The sequence below is a fragment of the Argopecten irradians genome, chromosome 4, assembly GCF_041381155.1.
Source record: "Argopecten irradians isolate NY chromosome 4, Ai_NY, whole genome shotgun sequence".
NCBI classification, from domain to species: Eukaryota; Metazoa; Mollusca; class Bivalvia; order Pectinida; family Pectinidae; genus Argopecten; species Argopecten irradians.
Genome location: NC_091137.1, coordinates 15,932,072 through 15,959,686, shown reverse-complemented (window position 1 = coordinate 15,959,686; position 27,615 = coordinate 15,932,072). Strand labels below are relative to the sequence as shown.

The following is a 27,615-nucleotide window of genomic DNA, read 5'->3' as shown; positions in this document are numbered from 1 at the left end:
AATGGTCGGTCGAAATGTAAATATAAGGAATGTTTTTAATTTTTTTGTTGTTAACTGGTGTGTAAACTGCAGTTTTTGTACATATATTTCAACATGACGCGCTGACGCGCGTCATTTAAAATATATGTACAAAAAACTGCAGTTTACACACCAGTAAACAACAAAAAATAAAAATCATTCCTTAATTATGTTTAATTAATATCACTATTTAATTTGAAAAAAAAAACCAAAGGATTTCTTTTGTTTTTAATAAAAACAACAAGAATACCTGGTGGTACATTTGTATAACAAATACTGTACGCGTCTGAACCATCTGAGCTACACAGCCTGATACTGTAACTTGTTCTACATTAAGTCATACGCAAGTATTCTGATGCCTCTATCGAAATGGATTAAAAATTGGAATATCCCTTTAAGAAGCGGGAAATCGCACGACGATGCAACGTCGTAGTTATTTAATCAATTATTGCTAAAACATTTATATCTGAGATGTGAAGCACAATTATGAATTCAGAAATTACCTATTTCGATATCAGGTTTAAATTTCGAAACGGGCCGAAGTGTGCCATTCGTTCTTTTCTGAAAATAAAATTACTATCATATTGTCATGCATCTTATCAACTACTCCGCCATAAAATAATTCAAATAAAACAATTCTGTTGTTCGTTTCTACTTAATCTCCGTTTCCGTGTAGATGTGTGCCTCGGCGATGGATATATGAACTCTTCAGGGATGTGTGTAAAGTTGTTTTCGGACGTGGATGACATGACTTGGTATGAGGCGGAAGTCTTCTGTATCAGTGAAGGAGGAAGAATCGTGGTTATAGACACAATGGACAAGTATAACTTCATCATGAGTCAACTCAGTCTGATAGGTATGTGATAATCTAGACACAATGGACAAGTATAACTTCATCATGAGTCAAATCAGTCTGATAGGTATGTGATAATCTAGACACAATGGACAAGTATAACTTCATCATGAGTCAACTCAGTCTGATAGGTATGTGATAATCTAGACACAATGGACAAGTATAACTTCATCATGAGTCAACTCAGTCTGATAGGTATGTGATAATCTAGACACAATGGACAAGTATAACTTCATCATGAGTCAACTCAGTCTGATAGGTAGGTGATAATCTAGACACAATGGACAAGTATAACTTCATCATGAGTCAACTCAGTCTGATAGGTATGTGATAATCTAGACACAATGGACAAGTATAACTTCATCATGAGTCAACTCAGTCTGATAGGTATGTGATAATCTAGACACAATGGACAAGTATAACTTCATCATGAGTCAACTCAGTCTGATAGGTATGTGATAATCTAGACACAATGGACAAGTATAACTTCATCATGAGTCAACTCAGTCATGATAGGTATGTGATAATCTAGACACATGGCTGCCCATGTTGCTTGACGAGTACACCCAGATTTTTTGTGTACTCCATAACAAAAAAAATATGTTTTAATTTAACACTTTGATTTATGATTTTTTGTTTCTCTTCAAAAAAGGATGGTGTGAAATCAGCCAACCAGGGGAGACGACCACTACAGAATGGAACGTTTGTTTATCACGTTATGGGATGTATTTAATGATGCGTTACATTGAAGACTGTATTACTGCTGATGTTGTAGATTGTGGACAATTGATTTCAGACCAGAGGGACGTGGTCGTTTTTTTTTGTGTAAAGGCTCACTACCTTTCCGAAACAAAATTTCAAAGTTTGTACAAAACACTAATAACATAAAGAAATATATGTCGATGGTTTAAGATGAGGTTACAACACCAAATTAAGATGAGATACAACACCAAATTAAGTTAAGTTCAACAACCAAAATAAGATGAGGTTACAACACCAAATTAAGATGAGGTTACAACACCAAATTAAGATGAGGTTACAAACACCAAACAAATGCAACATTAAGATGAGGTTACAACACAAGATTGAGGTACAACACCAACAAATGTGGTGTAACAGTGAAGATTTATTTCGGTGAACCTTTGCCGTCCGGCGCATTAATAATCAACTATTGTAGCTAGGACGCCAACAGCGAGAAATATAAGATAAACCTCGTTATAAAAGTTAGCATTTGATGACTTTAATTGAATTGTTCAGAAGATGATGAACAGTGTAGTATTAACTATAAGCCAACAAACAGTGACTACAGAATTATCAATCTCGTTTTACAGAATTCCCTTTAAAAAAAAAAAAAAAAAAGGCGTTTTTGGAAAGTTAGTGGGCCTTTATGTCTAGTATTTCGTCACTAATAATAATGTTATTCCAAATGAAAGTATGTGTTGATGCGATCATTAATTGATTTCAAATTTCAAACGTGACAGGCTGGTGGGTCGGTGCTCGGAAGGTGGACAGTGTGTGGACCTGGAGTACTGGTGAGCCTCTAAGTAGTGGCCTGTATGTTCTAAACAATCAACCGGATATTGCATTTTGCCTCGGATTCTTCTTCAAGGGACTGGATGACCACGGCTGTTTTGGCCAAGAGAAACCAATTTGCGAAAAATAAACTGCTTAGGTCACTGTTTATAAACAACAAATAGTGGACACAGTATGCCGCTGTTACAAATACAGAAGTCACATTGTACCGTGTGGATGTCATTCGGACGCGATAGGACACACTTAGAAATGGTGGTAGTACCGGATATTAATGTTACAATTAGGAAACACTGTGCTGACGGTATGAGGTGTGGATGGTGATACAACATATGACATTTATATTTAATGAATGATTTATTTTAATTACATTTTTGAAGCGTACAGATGTATTGGAATCGTATTTGAAAAGTCTGAGTTAGGATTAATACAGCTAATACAGTTTGAATACAGGATTGACATTTTGATGGTAAACATATGATTTTGATTGCGAAATCTCATGGAAATGTACAGAACTTTTTCAAGATATTTTCTTTTGTATGCTCCTTTTTGCGTGATACCCCCTCTTTGGCATAAAAATATACGCTTGATAAGTTTATACTATTTACCATAACATACAATTTTTTGTATGTCGAATTTTACATTTTACATGATGGAAAATCTCGAAACCTTACTCTAGGCAGTCATTGTTATCTGGCCATGAGATCTCATGAATAATACATAACATAGTACAACTGATATTGTTTATAAACATATACAATTATCACTGCAACATAGCGTTTTCATCAATTCGATTTCATATACAATGTACATATCTAATTCAGATTGACACAAACTAGTAATTTTCATCCCCTGTGGAATATCATGGTTAGAATTCGAATAAACCAATTCACATCTTTACATTAAGATGTTTTCACGGATCGTCAGATTTTATTGTTATATTATTAAAATATATACGCTATTATTGATTTTTTTTAAACAAAATCAGAACCAGTAAAGCAGTTAATTGTTCAGTTATCGCTACGGTTGTTGAACGCAGTCTTCACAGCACTTTGCAAAATATGTACCGTGAGGCAGGATGTACGTGAAATCTATAATGATTGTCTTCATTGCCGTAATGACAGGTAAAATATTGAAATTATGTCTTACTAAAAACTATATACATATTGCTTTCTTTATACATTATTAGAGTGGTAATCGTGCTATAAGTTATCAAAAGTATACTAATATAGTTAAGTAATATCTGCAAAGCCTTTTGAATGGTTTAATTCATCTTTTGGGTTTTTTCTTACGTTTTTTTTTGTTTTATTAATCTATCTTCTGTTCATATTTGACTCATAACCTTTTGTTACGATTTCTGTTTTGTCATTTTTGTTACGTTTTTCTTTACCTTTTAACCTCTGTAGCTCCTTACCTTTTGTTATGTTTTCTTTACCTTTTTACTCTGTAGTCCTTACCTTTTGTTATGTTTTCTTTACCTTTTACTCTGTAGTCCTTACCTTTTGTTATGTTTTCTTTACCTTTTACTCTGTAGTCCTTAACTTTTGTTATGTTTTCTTTACTTTTAACTTTTCCTTACCTTTTGTTATGTTTTCTCTGTAGTCCTTATGTACTTTACGTTTACTTTTGTTATGTTTTTGCTCTTTACACCATTTTGTTATGTTGTCTTTTAGCTCTGTAGTCCCTTACCTTTTGTTTATGTTTTCTTTACCTTTTACTCTGTAGCTCTTGTAGTCCTTACCATTTCTACTATGCTATGGTGTTATGTTTTCATTACTTTTACTACCTTTAACTCTTAACTCAATTTACACTATACTGTACATGTTATGTTTTCTTTACCTTTTACTCTGTAGTCCTTATACTCTTTTGTTATGTTTGATCGCAGGATACCTTTACGCAAGTAGTGTTGTTTCTTATATACAATGCTATGATCGAGGATATACGATATTTCAAATTTCTCAGAAAATTGAAAACAATCACCGTTTACTATAGCCATACCTTCATACAATGTATAAACTTTCAGATGTGAAAATATGTATCAGAAAATCAAACAATCAGTAGTATTATTGCATTTAGACATCATGTAAATGTAATAAATCTTAACTTTATTTCCACACCGAATCAATATGTATCAACAGTCGCAAGTCATACAGTGAAATACACTGATCCGTATGAATCTCCAATATACATAAGATTTGAGGGAATCATCATAGGCATAAGCGTGCACATGATTTAACAAAGATAATGTATATTAAGTATATTAATAAATTATTTATTTTTTGTATTGTTCTTCATACAATTGTTTCAATGTTTAATATTTAAGTCACGTTTTTATCATTTTATATCCTCATTTACATAGCATTCATTTAAAAAACCGTTACTATCCTTAATGTATGATACATTCAGGAAGTCTAGTTTGTAAAACGTCATTATCTATATATATTTCAGAATTTCTCGGCATAGAGCATACCTTTAAAATGCCATCAGGAAGAATTCTTAACATTAAAATTGGAAATGCCGAACCGATTACTGGCATCAGATCCAAGATAGACTGTGTTAAAACCTGTGGCCTGAAATCGTGGTGTAACGCCATCAGTTGGGAGTCAGAAAACAAGGTTTGTCATGGATTTACTCGTACCCTCGAATACCTGGACCTGCCTCCTCTTCTAACAGCACAGCTCTACACAAGCGACAAAGGTAGATATACACTAAGATTGATTAGACACAAGCTTATCATTTCTCTCATGTTCCAGCAATATAAAAAATCTCAGTCAAATAAAAATTTGACTCTCTTCTTTCTTTAAGAGACATTGATATTTATTTTCAAAGAAAAGTATTACGCCATATCTCACATTCCTATATAAAATCAAAATTAGAAGTACTCTACTCCGCTCAAAATATCAATCTCCTATATAAAATCAAAAAGATAATGATACTAAATATCACATTCTATATAAAATCAAAAATGAAAAGCACTAGGAATGTGAACAATCTCATGAATGTTTTTTTTTTAGTTTAGACTGCGATATGCAATTTTACACACTATGCACTAACTAAAGAAAGTATACTCCGAATCCGTTCTGGTTATATTTCGGGAGCAAATGTAGTATCAATTATCTTTGTTGCTTTCTGAAAATAGAGTCAAAATGATATTTTTGGGAGGATTAAAACGCCCACCGTAAATGAACCTTTTTTTCGATAAACCCTGCTGTATTATGCATGCATTACCTAATGAATCTCAGTTCACCTTATATGGATATATGGACTCTTCGGGGACGTGTATCAAGTTCATTTCGGACATGGTGGACATGACTTCATATTTTCGAGAAACATTAGGTCGAAACGGGCCGAAATGAGTCATCTTCCTCTTTGTGGTTTTCTGGTGAACAAAAACATAAAATGATATTGCCATGCATTATATAGATTATCTCGCCGTACATTTATTAAATTAAAAACTGTTGCTGTAAGTACTAAGTTATCGTTTTCCTGTAGATGTGTGCCTCGGCGATGGATATATGAACTCTTCAGGGATGTGTGTAAAGTTGTTTTCGGACGTGGATGACATGACCTGGTATGAGGCGGAATATCTAGACACAATCGTCTGTTTATGGAAAGTATAGATGAAGGAGGGTAAGAATCTAGGACACAATGGTTATAGACACAATGGACATAACTCTAGACACATATACACTTCATCATGAGTCAACTCAGTATGATATGAGTCCAATCTAGACTCAATGGACAAGATATAACTTCATCTTGAGCTCAACTCTCATGACAGGTAGGTAATAATCTATACAAATGATAGGGAGTAAAAGTAAAAAAATATATAAATAAAAAAAACAGGTGATAAATCTAGACACAATGTCTTTGACAAGTATAACTTCATCATGAGTCAACTCAGTCTGATAGGTATGCCCCACCAAACGATGGATAATTCTAAGAGACCACTCAATGGACAAGTATAACTTCATTCATCTATACAGAGTCAACTCAGAGTCGTGAATAATTGGTTATGCTAGCCTTTATGATTTAATATAGGTATTCACACCATTTCAAACATTCAAACAAGTGATAATCTAGGACACAATGGACAATAATAACTTCATCAGTGAGTTTTTACAAGCAAAATCCAAAATTTAGCATGAATATAGCTAGAATTCATGTTTTTTATCTTCAAAACTTCTGCCACAACGATGCAAACACGGCACAGTTTTTGAGTATAAATAATTTAGGACGGTCTATCTAGTTATGTGATATTGGAGAACGTAACACGAACTGTTAACCGAAAATTATTATGTTATATCTATAGTGTTGCCTTTGAAACTTTAACGTTTACTAAAAAGCGTAATACATCAAAGATAAATTTAGATATTATGTTTTCTTTATTACAGTATAAGTGTGTACAGGTAAACAAACATATAGTGTTCAAATGAAAAATGAAATTACATCCTGGTCCAGGTATTACATAACCATCAAACTAAAGGCATGGCTAATTATATATCTATATCGGAGTATCTACTTGTATATCGATTAAAAATTGAAAGCGACCGCACGGTCTGAAAAAAATAGTTTGTTTTGTTTAATATCTCAATATTTAGATCTTTTATAATATCAAAAATAAATTCTTTTTACCATATGTTGAAACGTTTTACGGTATTGTAATAAATGTATCTCAATTTCTTCGGTTAACAACACACAACACAATGTTTGTAATGATCAATCATCGGTGTGTACGTACGTCAATACTTTAATCAAGGATTTCTTAAATTGCTACATGTACGTAAAATTTCATTTTACAGTCACAATCTTTGTAATTCACAATGTATCAAAGATACAGACTATAGGAAAATATTATCTAATTAAAGCTTATTCGTTGCTGAACTCCTCGACAAAAAATCCGAAACTTTTATTTCTGTGTGGATTTTCTTTCATAATTACATGAAGATACCTGCTATTAGAGCATAAATTAGAGTATTTGAAACATCGAATTTCACTCTTTTAGTTATTTACATAGTTATTGTACGATTAACTTCACTCAAAAGTAATCATAAAAAATCGTTGATCGGCTTTTCCTGTGACCGTCGATGTAAGTGATAGCACACCAGTTATAGTACATCTATAAACCACGGACTATTGTGACGTCACACGGTTTAGAGCTAGAAAATATGCATAATCGGGCGGCCAGAATTTTGGACCTCGATATTGACTTCTTACGGGTTATTCCGGTCGCGCGCGGCACGGAGAGGTTTCTGCACGTGCCAATAAAGCCATTTCCAGCATAAACTGAAATTATCATTTTTGACTGCACAAATCCTTTAAATACATGTTCAAGTTAATCCTTGTTATTATATTCTATGGTGTGGATTTCCATTTTCTAGAGGAATTCCTTTCTCTGAAAATAGATGAGAAATAGCCAACCGAAGGCAACAATAAAAATTACGGCGTGAATTTTGAACTTTTTTGGATGACAAAGAATTTAAGCTAATAGTTCGTTACATACAAGAGACGATTTTTCTTTCAAAGGCAATACAATTCATAACAAGTGTAGATGGGAATGAATTTCTAAACTAAAGACATGGCTGTGAAGTCTATAAATGAATAATCGATAAAAAGTGAAGCATTCAAAATCCAACCTAGTGTTGCTGCGATCAATGAAGACTTCATATTTCAGGCGAGACAAACTGGTGGGTCGGTGCTCAAAAGGTGGACAGTGTGTGGACCTGGAGTACTGGTGAGCCTCTAAGCAGTGACCTGTATGTTCTAAACAATCAACCTGAGTACGCATTTTGTCTCGGATTCTACTTGAACGGACTGGATGACCACGACTGTAATTGGAAAGAAAAAACAATATGCGAAAAATGACACCGTCCAACTGTGCTTGACTTCCTGAATGTGATGTGCGGCCGTTACGTTGATATATTGCTGAAGAACTAACATGCTAACCGTTTAACATTTGGGTGTAAACATTTCGCGTTTAGAAACTCGAGCTAACACAAGGTGTAGAATATTGTAATTAAGTATGGCTGATAAATAGCAATAAAACACGGATGCTGATAATGACAATAGTGGTAATGTCGAGATGAAAACACCATTCTGACTTATCGCAGTTACTTCCCTTCGTGTCACTAAGTCGGTACTAATGGAGCGAAACGAAGGGAGGTAACTCCTCCTCCTCATATATCAGAAAAGAAAAACTAAAATAGTTTGGGTTTATTTAATGAGTGGAAATGATGTAATATATTGTGCTTAGTTAGTGTTGTGTTGGTGTCTTGATGAGAAGGACCGCGTGTAGGTAGTATGTTGTGGAAGTCGGTATGTCTTGGTTAGGTCTAGAAACATCGTATTCTGGGAGTCAGGTCTGGATTTCGATACATTGTATATTCACATGTACTTTATGTATTGTGAAAATAAAAATAAAAATCCATTATGATTATTTCTTTTTGAAGAGTTTTAAATCCGACTTCCTTTAATTATTGATCACGTTATGGTCATTGGCTCCAGCCATTGAATCCCTACTCTTTGTGACAGTGTTTTACCTGAATAAGTGTTCATTGAAATAAGATATACAGTTTTAAAATAATTTATAATTTCATGCCTTAGTTCAGTAATTCAATTTTACTGTAATTTATAAATCATCACAGGAAAATAAAAGAAATAAAAAAATTTTGATTAAGTTTCTAAAAGCTGAGATAAAAAAGCACCCCAACCAGGATCATAGTTTTGTAAATAAAAGGGCCGCGGTGGTCGATTGGTTCAGATGTCCTGACATATTACCACAGGTCCTTTACCGCGAGTTCGAATCACATGTGGAGGAGTTGTCAGGTACTGGCCGCTTGTCAGTGTTTTTTCTACGGATACACAGGCTTTCCTCTATCATATTGGTGGTAGCTGCGTCTCGTGGCCTTCAACCCGAACATATGCCAGTGGATTTTTTTTTCTAAAGTAGCTATATGGTAACGTTGAAATTCAGGCTATTCCAAATCGTTATTTTTTTCTCAGGGGAAACCCCCGGGCCCCACAAACAACAAAATCTCGCGTCTTCGTTCCTCGCAAATTCATTAAAACACATCGTTAAACTCATCTCAGCCATTCTAAATCGTATTTTTTCCCGGGGGAGATTTGTTACTTGTTGTTGAAGATGTCATGTGTGTAAGGGGTACCAGTTGGGGAATTATTGCAAACAAATTATCATTAGATTAACCCAGAGAAGTCCGAATGCTTTTTTCTGGTTATCTGGCATTATTCTAAAAATCACACAAGGCGACGCTCCATGTACTGAATATAGTCTCATTCAACCAGACTCCTGTTGGCTTTGTCTGCTACGTCAGACAGAGAATGCATCTGGTTGAACGAGACTAGTACTGAATAGGGTAAGTCTAGAGGGGTTTCAAATGTTCGGTGATATATATGTTCATCTATATATATAACATGACCTACTTGTAGCTTACTGTCCGTACATGGGAGATGCTAAAACAAAATGTTAGGCTTTACTTAGGGGATATCTGTGGAACTGTATGCGCTAAAAAAAGTGCAGTTTTAACCGAAATGTTACGCTTGTATTTCACCAACTTGTTCAAGAATATCCGTACTTCGTACATGGTATATTCGAAGGAAAACTTGTTAGCATTAGGAAAAATTCCACCACACCTTCAAAGCAACCGTATTAAAATATTCAAAACGTTAATTTTCATCACGCAGGTAGTATTATGTTTCCCGACGTCGCCCTAAATACCTGCCGTCAGTTGACTATTACTGCGCCAGCGGCAAAACAGAGACCTGTATCTTAACTGTAAATACAGTTATATATTTACAGTTTGCACTGACATGGACTCAATAAGCATTCTTTCTAGTATTATCATTATCAGTGTATAATGTTAGCAAAACACGCGCGCCGATTTTATTGTTACGTGAATAGTCGATGGCGTAGCAACGTGGGGTCATGACCCCACTTTTGGCGGGAACATATGAGTGACGATGACGGGAGAGAAAAAAATATGGGTATTTTAATAAAAAATATGCAACTGCCGCGGAAAAAATAATATGCATTTACTTGAAAAACTGTAAATATAAGGAATAGATGTTATTTTGTTGAGGTTATGAGGGTATAATGATAATGGAGCACGTGTAAACTATGTAACCCCGGCTCCATTATCATTATATCCTAATAACCTCAACAAAATAAACATCTATTCCTTAAATAGATTTGAATGTGTTTAGTGTTGTAACCTCATCTTTGGCCATCATTATCAATTGTTGTAGTTGTTTTAAAGAAATTTTTGTTTCGGAAAAGTAGCCTAGTGGCCTTTCATGAATATCATCAAGTTGATTATCTTTTACATTGAATGTGAAAACATTTAAATTATCATTCTTCAAAAATGAATTGTCATAAAAACTATGCCAGCTAACTGTGAACAGAACAATTCGTCAAGCTTTCCTATAATTGCTTCATAATAAATAATGCTGTATGGTAGCTTTTTTAGCTTTTTGGGAAGCTAATACTTGTATATCTTTATTTTCTAACTAACCGACCACAATCCTGGCATCGGCGATTTGATTGGGCGATTAAATATGCAAGCAAATGTCACCAGATCGTGACCACTATGGGGTATTGTTAGATATTTATGAACATCGTTTTAATGGCATTGTCTTTAAACATGGCTATATACTAGAATTTTCTACGATAACGATTATAATAGTTAACAATACCGTGAGATTTCTCTATGGTTTGGTGTTATTTTCCATAACGGTACATTAACAGAGACAATTACAGCTTCTCTGAATAGCCCCTATTAGTAATTTGGTTCATTAATAAACAAACGATAAATAAAACGTGCTCTTTAAGTTACCTAAATAACACATTTCAGGTATCAAAAGTTGCCGATTGTCTATTAGTCGTGGGAGTTAAGCGAGTACATTGTATATAAACATAGCAGAGTGACTAACCTACTTACACAACCGATAATAGTAAGCCGGGTGTTATTGTTTGGACGAACTTCTGATAGCTGTTGATATGCCAGCTATTTAAGGAAGATCCCGTCGTTATTTAATAATCAGATCAACAACTTTGAATCAAACCAACGTCTTCCTCACGGCCGAGGAAATAAACCAACGTTCACTTTTAGAATCAGTGAGTATTTAATTTTGTGCTTGACCTGTTGTTGATTTTGTAGTTGGATTGCAGAAAGGTGAGGTATTTCAATTTGTTATTTATCAATAACTATAGATTTTAATCATATTCGTTTGCAATTGTCTTATACTTAGTATGTTTGATACAAACACTTCTACCTTGATTTATATAACGTTTATCAGCTATCAATATTCCTAGCTACGTATCATTTAACACAATCGTTGATTCGGCTATACAAATTGACCATCTGCTTTGTTGATTATAAATATAGTTTAATGTCCTATAGTAAGTTTAAATTATAAATATAATATGTATTGATTTAGTTTCTCCTATAATTATATCACGAAACCAAATTTTGTGTTTGATGTTTTAAATGAAAACTTGAAATATATTCCTATTCAAATAATTTAATAACGGTTTTTTCCTGGTGTCTGTTAATCTGAATAAATTACTATTAGTTATGTTTGTTAAAATCAAAATCAGTAAATATCGATCTTACCATTGAAATTATTGATTACTTTAAACATAACTGGGACTGTGTTTCGCCTGTCTCACATTATGTGCCTGACGTTATTGACAAGTTGATCAGTTGAAACCCCATAACGACTTATTTTATTCATGAGTATTAAGATAGAACAATATCATTTTTAATAAATTACTTACATATCTGTATCTAGTTTTGACCCAATCTTATAAAATGAACTACATGCTTTAGCGTTTATCACTTTATGTCTTAACTTTATTGTCTGCGAAAATGGCCTGCAGTCTAATGAGTAGCGAGATCAGAATACTTTTCCTAACACAACTTTGTTTTTCTCATGATTATTTATAGCTTAATTGCAAATTGGTTCTTTTCAACACCTCAACACTTTATGTCAACAGACTTTTAAGCGATTATGCTTCAACAAGTGAAATACTGAAGCGTTAAACTGTATTCAGATGGCAATTATAATACTATGAATACCATCTGAAAACGGCCAACTTTACTTTGTTCAGTTAGCATTCAGGCTCCCATATTTGCGATATGAATTTAGTTAAATGTTTATAATTACTTTTTTTTTTAATTTATGATAAAATTCTATTCATTATTGGCAAGAATGGAACAGCTATTCAAAAAGCCATTTTCCAAGATCACTATCAAGTCATGTAACGTCAAAATAAGCAGATGACATTTCATGTACTGATGAATGCCAACCGCGTTTGGCAAGGTGACATAGTGGAGTTGCAGTGAAAATGTGAATATCCCTCTATGAATGCTGTTTACCTGTAGATCAATAAAACCATTACTATTAGAGTTGAAAAATGTGTAAGATAAGAATGGTGTCATTTCTTCTCCTATAATATTCTGTATGACCATATTACAGAACTATCTGCCTTCTCGGGTAGGTATTATCGTTACTTCATACTTTTTAGCAATATCTCCCAGAGTTCATTGCAGTCCTCACAGTCATGCCTGTTAACAACTCACGGACTGGCGGGCTATTGACCCAGAGTCACTGATCATTGTCTAATAAACAACGAACCCTGTATACATATGTCACAGTTTTTTGAAACGGCGGACGTTGTCTGCAAATCATGACCATTTATTTAAAAGTTAATCTAGTATATCCGCAATATCATCCAGTTATCGTTTGGTTTCATATTGAATGACCACATCATTTTTCTGTCATTTATTAAAGAATTTAATATGTGTCCGAAAGACTGTTTTTCAATAATCTTGACATTTCCATAGGACGTTTACACGAAAATCTGGGGACTACAATGCACCCTGGGGATGATTGACTATTTGATCAAGAGAAAATGAAGTAAATTGCGCTGATAAAATCATAACATCAATGTTTACCTTCCTGTAACGGAGGTAAATCCATAATATAGGAAGATGTTTCTGACTATGTGCTATATTTGATACATTTCTGATATTTAGGATCTTACATTTTCATTGCTTGTGTCTGAAGAATATTTGATTATTATTGTCTTTATAATTGAAGGTTGCAGTACCTCCTGAAGCATGCGTTCCTTTCTGATCGTATGTTTTCTGATGTGTCTAGTCGGATTGGGAGACACCAACCTATGCCAGGAACAATGCAAGGATTCCCATAACGCGTGTATGGAGATATGTAAATCCTCGCCAACCCCGATATCGTGTGCTGATGGGTGCTCCACAAAGCGGAGTATCTGTAACATTAACTGTTTCGATCCTTACATAGGCTAGTTCACCAGACCACTCCAGGGCGAACAGTATGACGTGAAACGACGCCTAAAATACTGATTCCTGCCCCGTGCATTCTCGAATCAGTCTCATATAATAGCATTTAAAGATATCTGTACAATAAAATACAAATAAAAGTTGATTTGTATCGAAATGTTTTAACATGTCTGTTACATAAACAAATCTTGTTCAATAAAACAGCACATCATCGCTATCAAAATATGTTAAGGTGATTCAATAACAGTAACATTTAGGTGATATAGAGCACAGCTGTGTGAATATTATTTTATGACTTGTATGGATTAGTTCCGTACCTATAATTACTTTAAAACTTTTTAATTTTCAAAGAATCGCCCTGCAGAGAAAGAAAATGTATGTAATCTAAACAGCATAAATGTCTCTTCTTTTATAACTTTTTGACCTCAGGTACATGAAAGCATAAACCAGATATGTTTCGCTATGGTATCATATCAAGAAGTTCAGGTTGGATTTTACATAACTGGTTTTTGTTTCCACGCACCTGAGGATGGCCAAGAGGCCGAAATTTTGTGAAAAAAAATTACTGTTTAAATTAAAACTTATAACAATGCTTAAAACATGGCTATGCTGTCATCTTTTGTTGTTACCAAAACTTTATTTAGACTATTGTTCAAGTACTTGTTCTGTCTGTAGATTAGTACACCTTTTACTATACATTAGTTTACCTGTAGTTGTAGTTTAGTTTCAACAAATCTTCAGGTCCAAGTAAACTAAATGTACAGTGAAAGGTAGAGATCAACATTGCACACAGCATTGTGAAAATTGGACAGATAAATAACAAATAAATCAAATTAAGTATAGGAGAATCATCGAAAACTGTAGATTAGTCCAGATAATGGACAGTTCGAGGCCCGGAGGCCGAGACTTGTTCATTATATTGACTAATCTACAGTTAAAGGTGTTTCTCTTACTTAAAACATGGCACTCTGATGTACAGTGCTAACTATAGTTATTGTCTCTAATCACTTTGACACAATTGTAATCTGTTTACTCTGGTCATGCATTGCATGAATTTTTTCGATGAAATTCCATACCAATGTTCTTAACAGAGTACTATTTGTGAGTTTAAATTCACTTCGTTATGAGTGGAGCAGTACAAGAGGCAACATGGCAGACAGTGCTGATCAGATCTTATGACGTCGAATCTAAAATGATTATCAAATTTCCATTAAGGGAGTTTAATTTGTGATATTTTAATTTAGCTGCTGTTAATGTCAGAAGCAGACCATTGACAAATTGTTGGAAATTCACGAGATATGGAGGATTTTCATGGAAACGTTTTAATTTTGAATATACCGCTCTACGTTATGAAATGCAGTAATAACAACAATAAAGAATATGATTGGTCTTTTGAAAAAACATATTATCAAGATTTAGTTAATTCTACAGGAAACTACATTGAAATTCAAAGAGAACGACAAAGTAATGAATAGGAAGCTTTGAGATTGTTGGTTTACCTGCTTAATTTTTCAGATTTGTTCATTAGATTTATGTGATTCTTGTATAAGGAATTATACCACATAAAGCATTCAATCTAGGAAACTTGGATTTATATGTGTTACGTCTATGTATTCAAGAAATGAAGCAATTAACAGTCTAATTATTGGGAAATATACCGAAAGCATTCATTCAATTTTCAAAGAAAGAAAGTACATATTTTTATTTGAAATCAAAACACCATTGTAGGAATGCAAGTGCTGTCGAACTACTAAAGTGTTTGGATTTTTAACATGAGGAGTAAATTTATGTATTGTGGTTGATGTGATTGGATTGATGCTGATGTCAATGAATGCCCATAAAACAGAAAATATTTAATAAATGTAATATATATATTTTTTTATATATAACATTTATGTTGAATTAAATTTGATTTATTTGTTATTTATCTGTCCAGTTTTCACAATGCCTAATGTCACAATGTCAAAGTGATTAGAGACCTTACCTGTAGTTGTAGATTAGTTTCACAATAGCTATAGTTAGCACTGTACATCAGGAGAGTGCCTTGTTTTAGTAGAGAAACATCTCTAATTCAATAATCAATAATCATCAATAATTCTCGACCCTCCAGGCCTCGAACTCTCCATTATCTTGACTAATCAACGGTTTTCGGAGTTTCGTGGTGTAATACTCCGATGGAAGATCAGTCTGGGTGAGCTTCCAGGAAACGTGTCGATAAAATCGTAATTCAATTAAATTGTTTAAAACATTTCTGTGGCATTCACATATGATTTTGACAAGCGGGAATATGTATTGCAACAACAAGAGGCCCAATGGGCCTTAACGGTCATTCGACTATTAATTAGACGATGCATCTTATAGTAGAACTGAAGTACACTGCAAGATGTTAGCCTTTTTATACCCGTGACCTTGCATGGAGGTCAAGGTCATTCATTTTTCCGACAAGAAACACAGCCATACTAAAGCTGATTTTCAGAAGTGAAAATATGTATTTCAATGAAAATGCGGACTCCAATGAGAGCAGTTATATGTCCACGATATTGCATCGCAAAAATTGGCTTGAAATGCCCTTTTGTGTCAAAACGAGATTTTCTTGCCCTTGCTTTACAAAGAGTTAATCAAAAAAGAAGTGTCTCAATTTACCGTATAAACTATTATAATATAATATTCTTTTTACCATTTTCCATTATCTTCTATTGCTGTTACTTACCATGTTACGATTCGTTAAACGTCTCGAAGTTATTTTTTCTACTTATGGATTGTCATTAGTATGCATGCCCAATTCTTCGAGATCGTGTATCACAAAAAGAAAAAGATAAAATGAAAGCAATTTGAAAGTTTATTTACATTAATTTATTCAGATCATATTCCAAGACCCAGTACATGCCGATCACTTACGGGGAATTAGAACACATATCCACCTCGGGTCTGACGTACAGGTTTCTCCTCTGAGGTGGATAGAAGTCATGAAACTGCCACTGAAATATAGATAGGGTTTGTAACATAACATCAATGATACAAATTATACAACATTAATCATTATTTTATTCTTACTTGTATTCTCGTCAGTCAGATAACACTGGTTAAGGGTTCCATTATCGCAAGGAGACACAACACGAACATACTGCAAGTCAAACCATCTTTACACGTGGGATTATTTACATTATGAAATAATCAAGGCTTATGAGGACGTTTCAGAAATTGTCGAATTACATCACTGACATACTGAATCATACAGTGAAATTGTTGTTTCTTCACGATGTTAACTTTACATGTTGAATTACACAGTAGACAAGGTGTGTTTTTGTGAACATTGAAAGTTATGCAAAGATTACAGATAAAAATTTGATTTTAGTAATATGATGTAATGTCAAGAATGTTTCATCTTACCCCGCCTTCAAGGAAGTTTCCAAAAGAAGAATGCCGATACAGTGTTTCATTCATAACAACATCAAACTTTCGGCGGACCTCAGGTTTTGTCCAGTCCCACTTGTACATCTCTTGCTGTGCCAGGAGAGTGTCGTTACTGACTGTCTGGTAGAGGGGGAAACTCCAGCACGCCTCCACGTCCATCCGCGGATAGTACAACAGGAAGGATAGACACATCTCCTCGTAGGTGGATAGACCACCCTGGGTATAACAATATGTATTTGTAAAACAGGAAAGACATACGTTGATAGACCACTCTGGGTATTATAATGTGTATTTGTAAATCAGGAAGGACATACGTGGATAGACCACCCTGGTTATACCAATGTGTATTTGTAAATCAGGAGAGACATACGTGGATAGACCACCCTGGTTATACCAATGTGTATTTGTAAATCAGGAGAGACATACGTGGATAGACCACTCTGGTTATTTCCATACGTTATACAATGTGTATTTGTAAATCAGGAGAGACATACGTGGATAGACCACCCTGGTTACTACAATGTGGATTTGTAAATCAGGAAGGACATACGTGGATAGACCACTCTGGTTATACCAATGTGTATTTGTAAATCAGGAGAGACATACGTAGATAGACCACCCTGGTTATACCAACGTGTATTTGTAAATCAGGAGAGACATACGTAGATAGACCACCCTGGTTATACCAATGTGTATTTGTAAATCAGGAGAGACATACGTAGATAGACCACCCTGGTTATACCAATGTGTATTTGTAAATCAGGAGAGACATACGTGGATAGACCACCCTGGTTATACCAACGTGTATTTGTAAATCAGGAAGGACATACGTGGATAGACCACTCTAGTTATACCAATGTGTATTTGTAAATCAGGAGAGAGACATACGTAGATAGACCACCCTGGTTATACCAACGTGTATTTGTAAATCAGGAAGGACATACGTGGATAGACCACTCTAGTTATACCAATGTGTATTTGTAAATCAGGAAGGACATACGTAGATAGACCACCCTGGTTATACCAATGTGTATTTGTAAATCAGGAGAGACATACGTAGATAGACCACCCTGGTTTACAATGTTATTTGTAAATCAGGAGAGACAACGTGATAGACCACCGTTATACCAATGTATTTGTAAATCAGGAAGGACATACGTGGATAGACCACTCTAGTTATACCAATGTGTATTTGTAAATCAGGAGAGACATACGTAGATAGACCACCCTGGTTATACCAACGTGTATTTGTAAATCAGGAAGGACATACGTGGATAGACCACTCTAGTTATACAACATACCATGTGTATTTGTAAATCAGGAGAGACATACGTAGATAGACCACCCTGGTTATACCAATGTGTATTTGTAAATCAGGAGAGACATACGTAGATAGACCACCCTGGTTATACCAACGTGTATTTGTAAATCAGGAGAGACATACGTAGATAGACCACTCTAGTTATACCAATGTGTATTTGTAAATCAGGAGAGACATACGTAGATAGACCACTCTAGTTATACCAATGTGTATTTGTAAATCAGGAAGGACATACGTAGATAGACCACCCTGGTTATACCAATGTGTATTTGTAAATCAGGAGAGACATACGTAGATAGACCACCCTGGTTATACCAATGTGTATTTGTAAATCAGGAGAGACATACGTGGATAGACCACCCTGGTTATACCAATGTGTATTTGTAAATCAGGAAGGACATACGTGGATAGACCACCCTGGGTATACCAATGTGTATTTGTAAATCAGGAGAGACATACGTGGATAGACCACCCTGGTTATACCAATGTGTATTTGTAAATCAGGAGAGACATACGTGGATAGACCACCCTGGTTACTACAATGTGAATTTGTAAATCAGGAAGGACATACGTGGATAGACCACCCTGGTTATAACAATGTGTATTTGTAAATCAGGAGAGACATACGTGGATAGACCACCCTGGTTATACCAATGTGTATTTGTAAATCAGGAGAGACATACGTGGATAGACCACCCTGGTTACTACAATGTGAATTTGTAAATCAGGAAGGAGATACGTACATTTTTTGATAGACAACCCTGGTTTTTACAATGTGTATTTAGACCACCCTGGTAATAACAATGTGTATTTGTAAAACAATAAGCAGACACGTAGACAGACTACCCTGGGTATTATAATGTGTATTTCTAAAACGAAAAAGACATATACTAAGATAGACAGCCCTGGTTATTTGTAAAGCAGGAGGGACATATGTATATAGACCACCCTGGGTATTATAATGTGTATTTGTAAAACAGGAAGGACATATGTATATAGACCACCCTGTGTACTTCTAAAATGTACTTCTAAAACGAAAAAGAATAAATACTAAGATAGATCCCTGGTTATTGCAATAATTGTATTTGTAAATAAGGAAAGACAACTCGCAATTATGTATACACTCCGTGGTGGTTATTGAATTATAGAGCAGTACAGTGTTAAACAGGAAAGACACATATCTTCACACTTATAACATTGTTTCTTTTATTTCCAGGTCCACAAACGTACACAAACAGAGGTAATGAGATCACCCTAGTTATTGTGTCATACCACAAAAAAGGTTAAAACTCAAAATTAATAAATGTATCTTATCAAACTTTATAGACGCATTCATTATCGCAATATAGATTTGTTTATAATATTTTCCCTGTATACAATCTGTACCACTTACCAGAGTGAGGGATGTCCGTGCCCTAGAGTCAAAGTCACAGTTCACCTCTATACTGTCACCCTGTCAGGGAACCGAACTTAATGTTAGAAAAAAATTTCAATAGTAACAATTAGTACAATCATTTCATTTTAGTGATAATTATTGTAAAAGTAATTGAGACTTGATTTATCAGCATTACAAAGTGAATAAGGACCAATAAAAGTCTTATTTCTGGTAATATCCAGAAAGCTATGACGTTATAACCATGCAGTACTTTTTTATTAACCCTTCTATTTGTATACCCATACGTTGAAGCAGTTGATCACAACACCCAGTTCATTTTCAAATATATAGACTTGCCTTTTTGAGCTTGCGTTCACGTTTAAGGTAGTGAAATTCTTGGAAGTTGAAATCATAGTAGTTATCGTCAGCGAATGGTTCCATCTCGGATCCATTCCTAAACACACGTGTGCGGAACTTCTTCGCTAACAGGTGGGAATGCTGTAACACTGCAAATACATTCACGCCTTCTTCTGGGACACCCTACCGACAAAACAAATAAACAAACTAATTATTTAACTAATTAAATATTTCCATTTGCTGACACTATATAACCTTACCAACAGAAAAGGGAATTTATGAGATAATAATTCTCCTATAACTCCCGTTAATATAGTGACAAGTACAACATGTATTGTGACGTCATTCTGAACGACCTCATGACGTTATGACGCAATGCGCATTTTTGTGCGTAATTGCGTGCTACCGGAATGAAAACCCCCAATTGTTCTATGTTTTTCGCAACAATATCTGTACTTATGATTTTAAAAAGTTAAATATCCTAAAGAGGAAACAAATTGATGAAAATATCGGAAGTGTATTGAAGATTTTGTTTATTTCCATGAACTTATTTTTTACCGCAAGTGAGGTCGGGAGTTCTTATAACGTCGGGGGTACTTGTGACGTCAGAAGAAGAGGTTCTACTGACGGGGGAAGCGGAGAATTTGATTTGGTAATAGCGATTTCAGTGTGCATTACAGGTTGGCTAAAAAATAACAGAGAACGGAAATATAACGCACGTTATTTAATTTGTATGCAATCCTGGGGGAATGATAGGACCATGAATCCCCAAGAACGCACTTCAATGATTAAAACATAAATAGTTTATATATAAACGTAACCATTGATAGAATGGTAAAATGCCAGTAAAATGGACGTGACAAACCCTTGCAAGATCCTGTTCGGAGCAGTAGCCTTTCGAAATAAAACTTTCTTCGTACGGCGGGATGATTTCAGAAGGGTCTACAAAGAAACCGGTAATGAGCATGCCAGCGTCGTACTTCCGGACCTCAGGTGTATAGGTTATCCGGATGCCGGAAGAGTCCACAATTCCTAATAACATGAAAACATCATGCCGTACGTACAAACATTTGTATAAAATTGTTGTGGTTTTATAAACTACGGAATGCAATTAAGTATACCTTATAGAAATTGCTTTATGTATAAATTATAAGAGTTTAAATTATATGTGCCGTATTTTTCATACTCATGAATGAAGAAGAACTTTTAATAAGTTATTCACCACCAACAGTTACCAACATTTTGAGAATTACCATACTTTCAATTCACAGGTTTTAGTTTTACAGGTGCAAATAAAAGCTGAAAACGATTTTTAGCAGTACTGGCAAAATTCATTACATTAAAGTCTACAGTGCAGTGAAATTAGTACACACGGTCAGACAATGAAGTCAAATTGTTGTCTACAATTTCATTTAACAATTTTACAGTATTTTTTAGTAATCGTAAAGTGATTCGTGCGAGTATGTTTCGATCCAAACATACATAAATAAAAAAAACTATAATTTTACGATGAATAACATCTGTGTTCTAACTAACGTTTATAAAGCATCATATATGTTTGTCTGTCCGTTTGAATGATTTTCAGAGCTTTATTCATCAAACCAGATGGTTTTTAATTGATCACCGAAGAAATAATAACATGCTAAATGTTTTACCCAGTTATATCATAAATGACTTAAAAGTTGCTGAACTTCAAAGAGTTATCTATCAACATGAAGTAAAGAAACCATATTGAGTACCACATGAATTGGAGAGTTAGCATTTTGTCTCGACTTTCAGAATTCGTAACATTTCATTGTTGTCTATACTGCTACTTGTATGTGATATTTGATAACATTTCATTATTGTGTGTACTGGTAAATATGTATATTATACTTGATTTTTCTTTTGATGAAGAGTCCTTATAACTAAAGAAAAAATAAACCTGGAAAATGATCGAAGAGTATCAACTATCCACAATCCCCTAACAACAGTTGCACAATGGTTATCACCTCCTCAAACGATATACAAATATAGAAAGACCTTTCATAAGTATCTGACTTTTAAAGAACGAAGAACTCATCGGCGCTTAATTTTCATGTTATTCAAAACCTAAATGTAAATAGTACTACCAATGAATATATGTATGCGTTACCCGATATATTAGCCTGATTGTTATAATGAGTTTCCAAAATAAAGAATCGAGGATCTCGGTCTGTTCCTAAAGACATGCCAACATCTGGAGGGTAATAAAAAGCCTACAAAAATATTAGATTTATAGTGAGTATATATATGAATACATTTACCTATTGGGAACTTAATTTAATCACATATATGTTCTTTCAGAAAACGTTAAATAATAAGATATATTACTGATCTTAAATCATTTTTCTTTCTTTTCTAGATTTTATGGAACAAGTCTGATAATATTACATTTGTGCGAGTATTTTACAAAAAATGCATGTATCATAAAACCGAAAACATTTAAATTATAAGCATAACTTTATGACTTTACCATTGTTTTCTGACATCACGTCATTGTTTATAGCCTTGCTCAAAATTAAAATCCTGCGCGACATAGCCAATACAAACCGTGTATCACACTTGTTGCAAATTCACTGGAAGAACATATGCGAAGTTAATAAATAACAGATAAATGCCAATATTGGATATGAACCATAATGTAATTTTCTACTATTTGTACTATAATTTAACTTTTTAATTATTTGTACATGCAATATAACACCGATTCCAACAATACTATACAACCATGAAATTATGTTTATGTTTTGCAAAACAAAAACAAACAACAACAAAACAACATAAGATTACCCCTCCGCCGATCTCCCAGGCTGCAAACACAGCTCTGCAGTTGACGAACGCGGCAGGTGCATTGTCATAGCACATATATGTGCTGTTAGCCAAGGACAATGATATGTTGGCGCAGTGATACAACAACATGTGATGGACATAAGGTGTGTGGCCTTCCTGGATGTTAGCCTCTACCTAAGCATAAACAATTGAGCAAACAATAATGCCCAGATCCGCACCGAAAACAGATGTAAAAATAATGTTGCACTATAAAATCATTTCTATATAGTCCATAATTTGACAATTAAGATCGTCGTCATTAGTATGCTATTAAAGATGTTAATATAAATAATTTCTCTGGTGCAGTAAATATGTTCCCACCTTCACAACATGATGTTTTTTGCCCAGGTCAGGAAAGTCGAATGTGGTACATCTGTATGTGGTGGGTACAGGTGGAATACGGTACTACAACAAATGGTTAACACATCTTACAGGGTCACAAGTACACGTCAATACAGGAAACGGACGGGCTTTTAATATACTGTTACATATATGTATATGGTAGTGTTCGTTATATAATGTTTCTATAACAATTATTTACAGTTTTCCATGAATGCAAGAAGGCAAAACCGTAAATTGCATACATTGGATGCGGTCATGTTTTGACTTATTTTTGCATGAAATAGCCATGATTAATGACTACGTCTATCAGACGCTGAGATATATTCTTACTGATATTTTATATTAAGGTAGTGTACTTCTATCACCCTTATTTTTGCAAATCCATACTAGAAAGTGAATACAGAAATACATTGTGTGTATTGATATATAAAATTTTATCACTATAACAGAATGTTTGTAAGACGGCATTATCTGAATATGACCAGACAAATCAAATAGAACTCTGTTCTATCACAGAATCCGCCTGAGATCCAATGATTTCGCCCGTGTAATATTCTTTTTTTTGAAATGACACTAGTGTAATATAACCTGGGGCGATTTTCATTGGCTGGAAATCCATTGTGACGTCACAAAGAACAATAACATGAACTCAGGAAAAATGACGTGACGTCAGGATTATGAGGACATCGGGATAAAATGGCGGCCTTCGCCGGATTTTGGGAATACATTTTGACGTGAAATTCATTGTTATGTGTGTTTTTGTAGTAATGTGATTAAAAGTATCCTAAATTTGTGTTCATTTCATATGAGATTTTATGAAACTCGTCTTGAAGTTTTAATTCTTGCTCGCCAATTCTCGCAAAATTAAAACTTCTTAGACTCGTTTCATAAAATCTCATATGAATGAACACTCATGTAAGATCCTATATTTCTTATACATGTAGAATAATCTACTTCAAATTACACGGTGTCAAAAACACACATACGTGTTGGTTGAGGAAGTCGTGGGTGATGACGTTTTCTGGCATTCCGGAGGCTTCCTCTGACAGAGTTGTAGCCAATAACATGAGACTCTGTGTACCCCGACGAGTTGTCCCGTGCCATGGAAGTGACGTCATTGACACAGGGTCATCTGGATGGTAAGAAAATATTATCTTGGCTGTATCGTCCTGTAAATACAATAAAAGCATTAGATTTTTTTATCTTTCTGGCTGGCAGTAGGTAGATCATTTATTCCATACTTTTTGTTTTAACTGTGATGATGTATTCAATAAAACAATATATATTTCTATAGCTTTTACACCTTTGTTCCGGTTATCTATATATTTATCTTTTATGTGTCGGGTTTTTTTTTTTTTTTAACACCACAAATCGGCATAATCATTATCTGTAAGCGCACGCTATGATCAACACAAATAAATTACAGCATTTTTTCAAGCATATAATTGGCAATGATAACGGACCCAAAAAATCGTTCCAATGCTTGCTGTTTATTTTTATAATTACATACCGTTATTTTAATGTCATCAGAATCGCATGTGTCGATCTTCCTGGAGAAGCGTAAAATGGTACAGTCATCTGTCTCACTACCGAACTCTAACACCCAGTCCTGGGATCGGTCCACGACTGGCGCCACATATCCGACAGTGTGACAGTCCTGGTGGATGGTATAGAGATGTTTATATCTTTGCATTAAACATTACTTGATTGTTCAAACACATGTAACTCAGCAACATTATTTTTGATGGATACACTGGTTGTTATAGTATTAAAGCATAATGATGACGATTTCCATTGTGTCCTCAAGCATCAACAAACTATAATATAAACAACCAAATATAAACAACTGAAAAACCGAATGAAAATGGGAAATATAAACAAATAGTACACATGTGTTCCGTGAAAACAAGCGCAATAGAATAGTTTGCCTTAACGACTCCAGTCATCCAGTCTAGATTAATAAAAAAATAGTAACAATGGAACTAGGTAAGGAGGTATGTTGTAGTTATATCTGTCGATCTGATAAAAGATTTACCATACCTAGAGGTTGCATTGTAAATTCCATACACTGCACACTATTTTCTAAATGTTACCCAAATCTTGAGTGTAGCTATCGTCGACATGGCGGAAAACGTTTACTTCCGGACACCGATATCGATGTTTGCTATTTCGGTTTGTCATATGAATTGTAAGTTTTGAAATTACGTTAACTTTGGACAAGCACTATCATCAACAAGAAATGCGTCACATATTTACGAATTACACATAATTAGATATATTAACTTACAAAACTCTCGATTATCTGCAAAAAAAATGATAAGCAAGTGAAAGTATCTCACCTTTAGGAAGACCTGACCGTCTTTGACCCAGCCTAGAACAATATCTGCTGGATACATTCCGCCTGTCTGGGAAATTCCAAAGCCGACATATCCAAGGGTTTTAACATGGGTCTCGAACGTAATGTGGGTGTTATTGGTACGCCAAAACAACATGTAATCACCCTTCTGGTCCAACTGTTTCGTGTGTTCGTATGTCTGTGTAGGACGGCTTGGTGTACTAGTCTGGTCCACAGTAGGTAGATTTCCGGGAGGTGTTGGGGCCACGGTTCTGTTGTGAACTCGAAATCTATGCATAATATCATTCCAGTAGGGAACAGGGACATCGACATCGATATTATGCGAAAATGCAATAAATGATAAAAGCGAACCCAAAAGAAAGACGAATCGAAACGCCATATTTGGTCGGCCGCAGATTTCTACTTTTAATCGAATGTCTGTGCTATTTTAGCTATCGTCTATCAATGTCCACTTATGTAAACTGTTGGTTTTTCTGGACACAGGTCAGTCAGACGTTTTTGTGTTACTACGTGTTACAACTATGAAGTATCATCTTTCTAGTGACCAGATAAGATATTCGTGTAAACCAAAAGCGTTACTTTCATTTAAGAATGACAAATATGTTTACATGAGCTGAATGCCAGAGAGAAGTTTTACTGTATTGAAATAAACACGATATCAGGCCCTAATATAGACTGCGGTGCAGCGTTCAATTTCTCTGAAGAATCTGTGAGAAAATAGGATAACACTCATTGTAACCCCGCTATAATGTTATCTAGCCAATACCAGATAGCATTATAGGCTACGTAACTGTCAGTCACTTATATATCCTATGGTAATATATATCTGTCATTGTGAGGTTATGCAGGCGATTACGAAAGATGATTCTTAAAAATGCTCAACTACCATCGAAACATAAACGATACCCATCTTTTGAATAATAATTGTTATTAGTCGAGTGTAAATTTGTCTTATTAATACAAAAATATATAAAATGGTTTATTTCACTTTTGGTGAAAGTGCAATCAGAACTTAATTCCGTATAGGATAAAGTGTCATTGATTTTTTTCGGGAAAAAAATAATTATCTTTCTACAGTTTACTGTATTTTTTTTTTTTTTAATTTTAATTAAAATTGTAATGAGAAGCACAAAGTTTTCAATTCAGTTATTGGTTCAAATACCAATTGTAACCGAAGAAAGATAGTAATATGTCTTCTCCAATTTTTGATAGAGAACAAATACCATTTGCCAGTGTTCTTTACGATAACTGTTCCGTCCTCTACGGTAATAACATGTTTGGTAATTGTTCGAGCGATAGAATGGTTTCAGATCTTTGTAAAATTTCCTATCAAATAGGATACCGTTGTTCACTTTACTACATATACCGCTGTCAAATTGGCATTCATTCTGGTATAGACCAAATCAAATATAGAATGAAATAAAATAAAGTGAACTACAAAATAAGATATAATATGTGGCTCACATCAAGAGACACTACATATTAAAGCGTATAAGTCCATTCAAAGGATCATTGCCAATTGAATTGAGTTATACGCTTTAGTATGTACAGTTTACTATGGAATTGACTCAATATTGTTTGGATACATATCATTAGCATTGTGATATTTCAGCTCGCGGAAAGACAGTGATAGTTTGAAAGAGTCGGTTTAGCAGTGATTTAAATAAATCCAAGAATTGGCGGCATCAACAAAACTTTAACCTTCTCAGTTCAGTTCCGAGTTCCGTTTAACGAATCTTTTTTATCATTTTAGATAAAATCATTCTATATGCCTAAGACATATGAGAAATGTTGGCTGTTGTCTTTTTTCATGGGTTACTAGTGATGAATCCACTTTAATTTAGTTTTCGATCAACTCCTATT

General features: G+C 34.5%; 2 protein-coding genes across 2 annotated transcripts in view; one reads left to right on the top strand and one right to left on the bottom strand.

The window, feature by feature from the left end:
- The window catches only part of LOC138322407 (C-type lectin domain family 1 member A-like), a 38,974-nt gene extending 30,214 nt beyond the window's left edge, over positions 1–8,760 (top strand). Inside the window, exons 2-3 of the mRNA XM_069266437.1 lie at positions 695–874; positions 8,076–8,760. Of these exons, the coding sequence (XP_069122538.1) occupies positions 718–874; positions 8,076–8,266 (348 nt within the window). The 5' untranslated portion in view covers positions 695–717 and the 3' untranslated portion in view covers positions 8,267–8,760. The remainder of the gene's footprint in view (positions 1–694; positions 875–8,075) is intronic.
- Positions 8,761–16,563: 7,803 nt separating this feature from the next.
- Positions 16,564–26,296, bottom strand: LOC138320748 (DBH-like monooxygenase protein 1). Its single transcript, XM_069263927.1, has 11 exons — positions 25,736–26,296; positions 24,907–25,053; positions 24,383–24,565; positions 23,376–23,459; positions 23,016–23,189; positions 22,339–22,441; positions 21,070–21,236; positions 20,205–20,387; positions 19,866–19,925; positions 17,128–17,367; positions 16,564–16,715 (listed from the first exon to the last, which is right to left on the bottom strand). Exons 1-11 carry the CDS (start codon positions 26,129–26,131, stop codon positions 16,632–16,634), a joined length of 1,821 nt encoding a protein of 606 aa, XP_069120028.1. The 5' UTR covers positions 26,132–26,296; the 3' UTR covers positions 16,564–16,631.
- Positions 26,297–27,615: the final 1,319 nt, after the last annotated feature.

What these genes read in the sequence shown, in the direction of transcription:
- LOC138320748 (XM_069263927.1), bottom strand. Translation starts at nt 26,131, where the DNA reads ATGGCGTTTCGATTCGTCTTTCTTTTGGGTTCGCTTTTATCATTTATT. An exon ending in CCGAACAGGATCTTGCAAGG is followed by an intron (nt 20,388 to 21,069) that starts GTTTGTCACGTC and finishes TTTTGTCGGTAG; the next exon opens with GGTGTCCCAGAAGAAGGCGT. An exon ending in CACGGACATCCCTCACTCTG is followed by an intron (nt 17,368 to 19,865) that starts GTAAGTGGTACA and finishes TGTTATACCCAG; the next exon opens with GGTGGTCTATCCACCTACGA.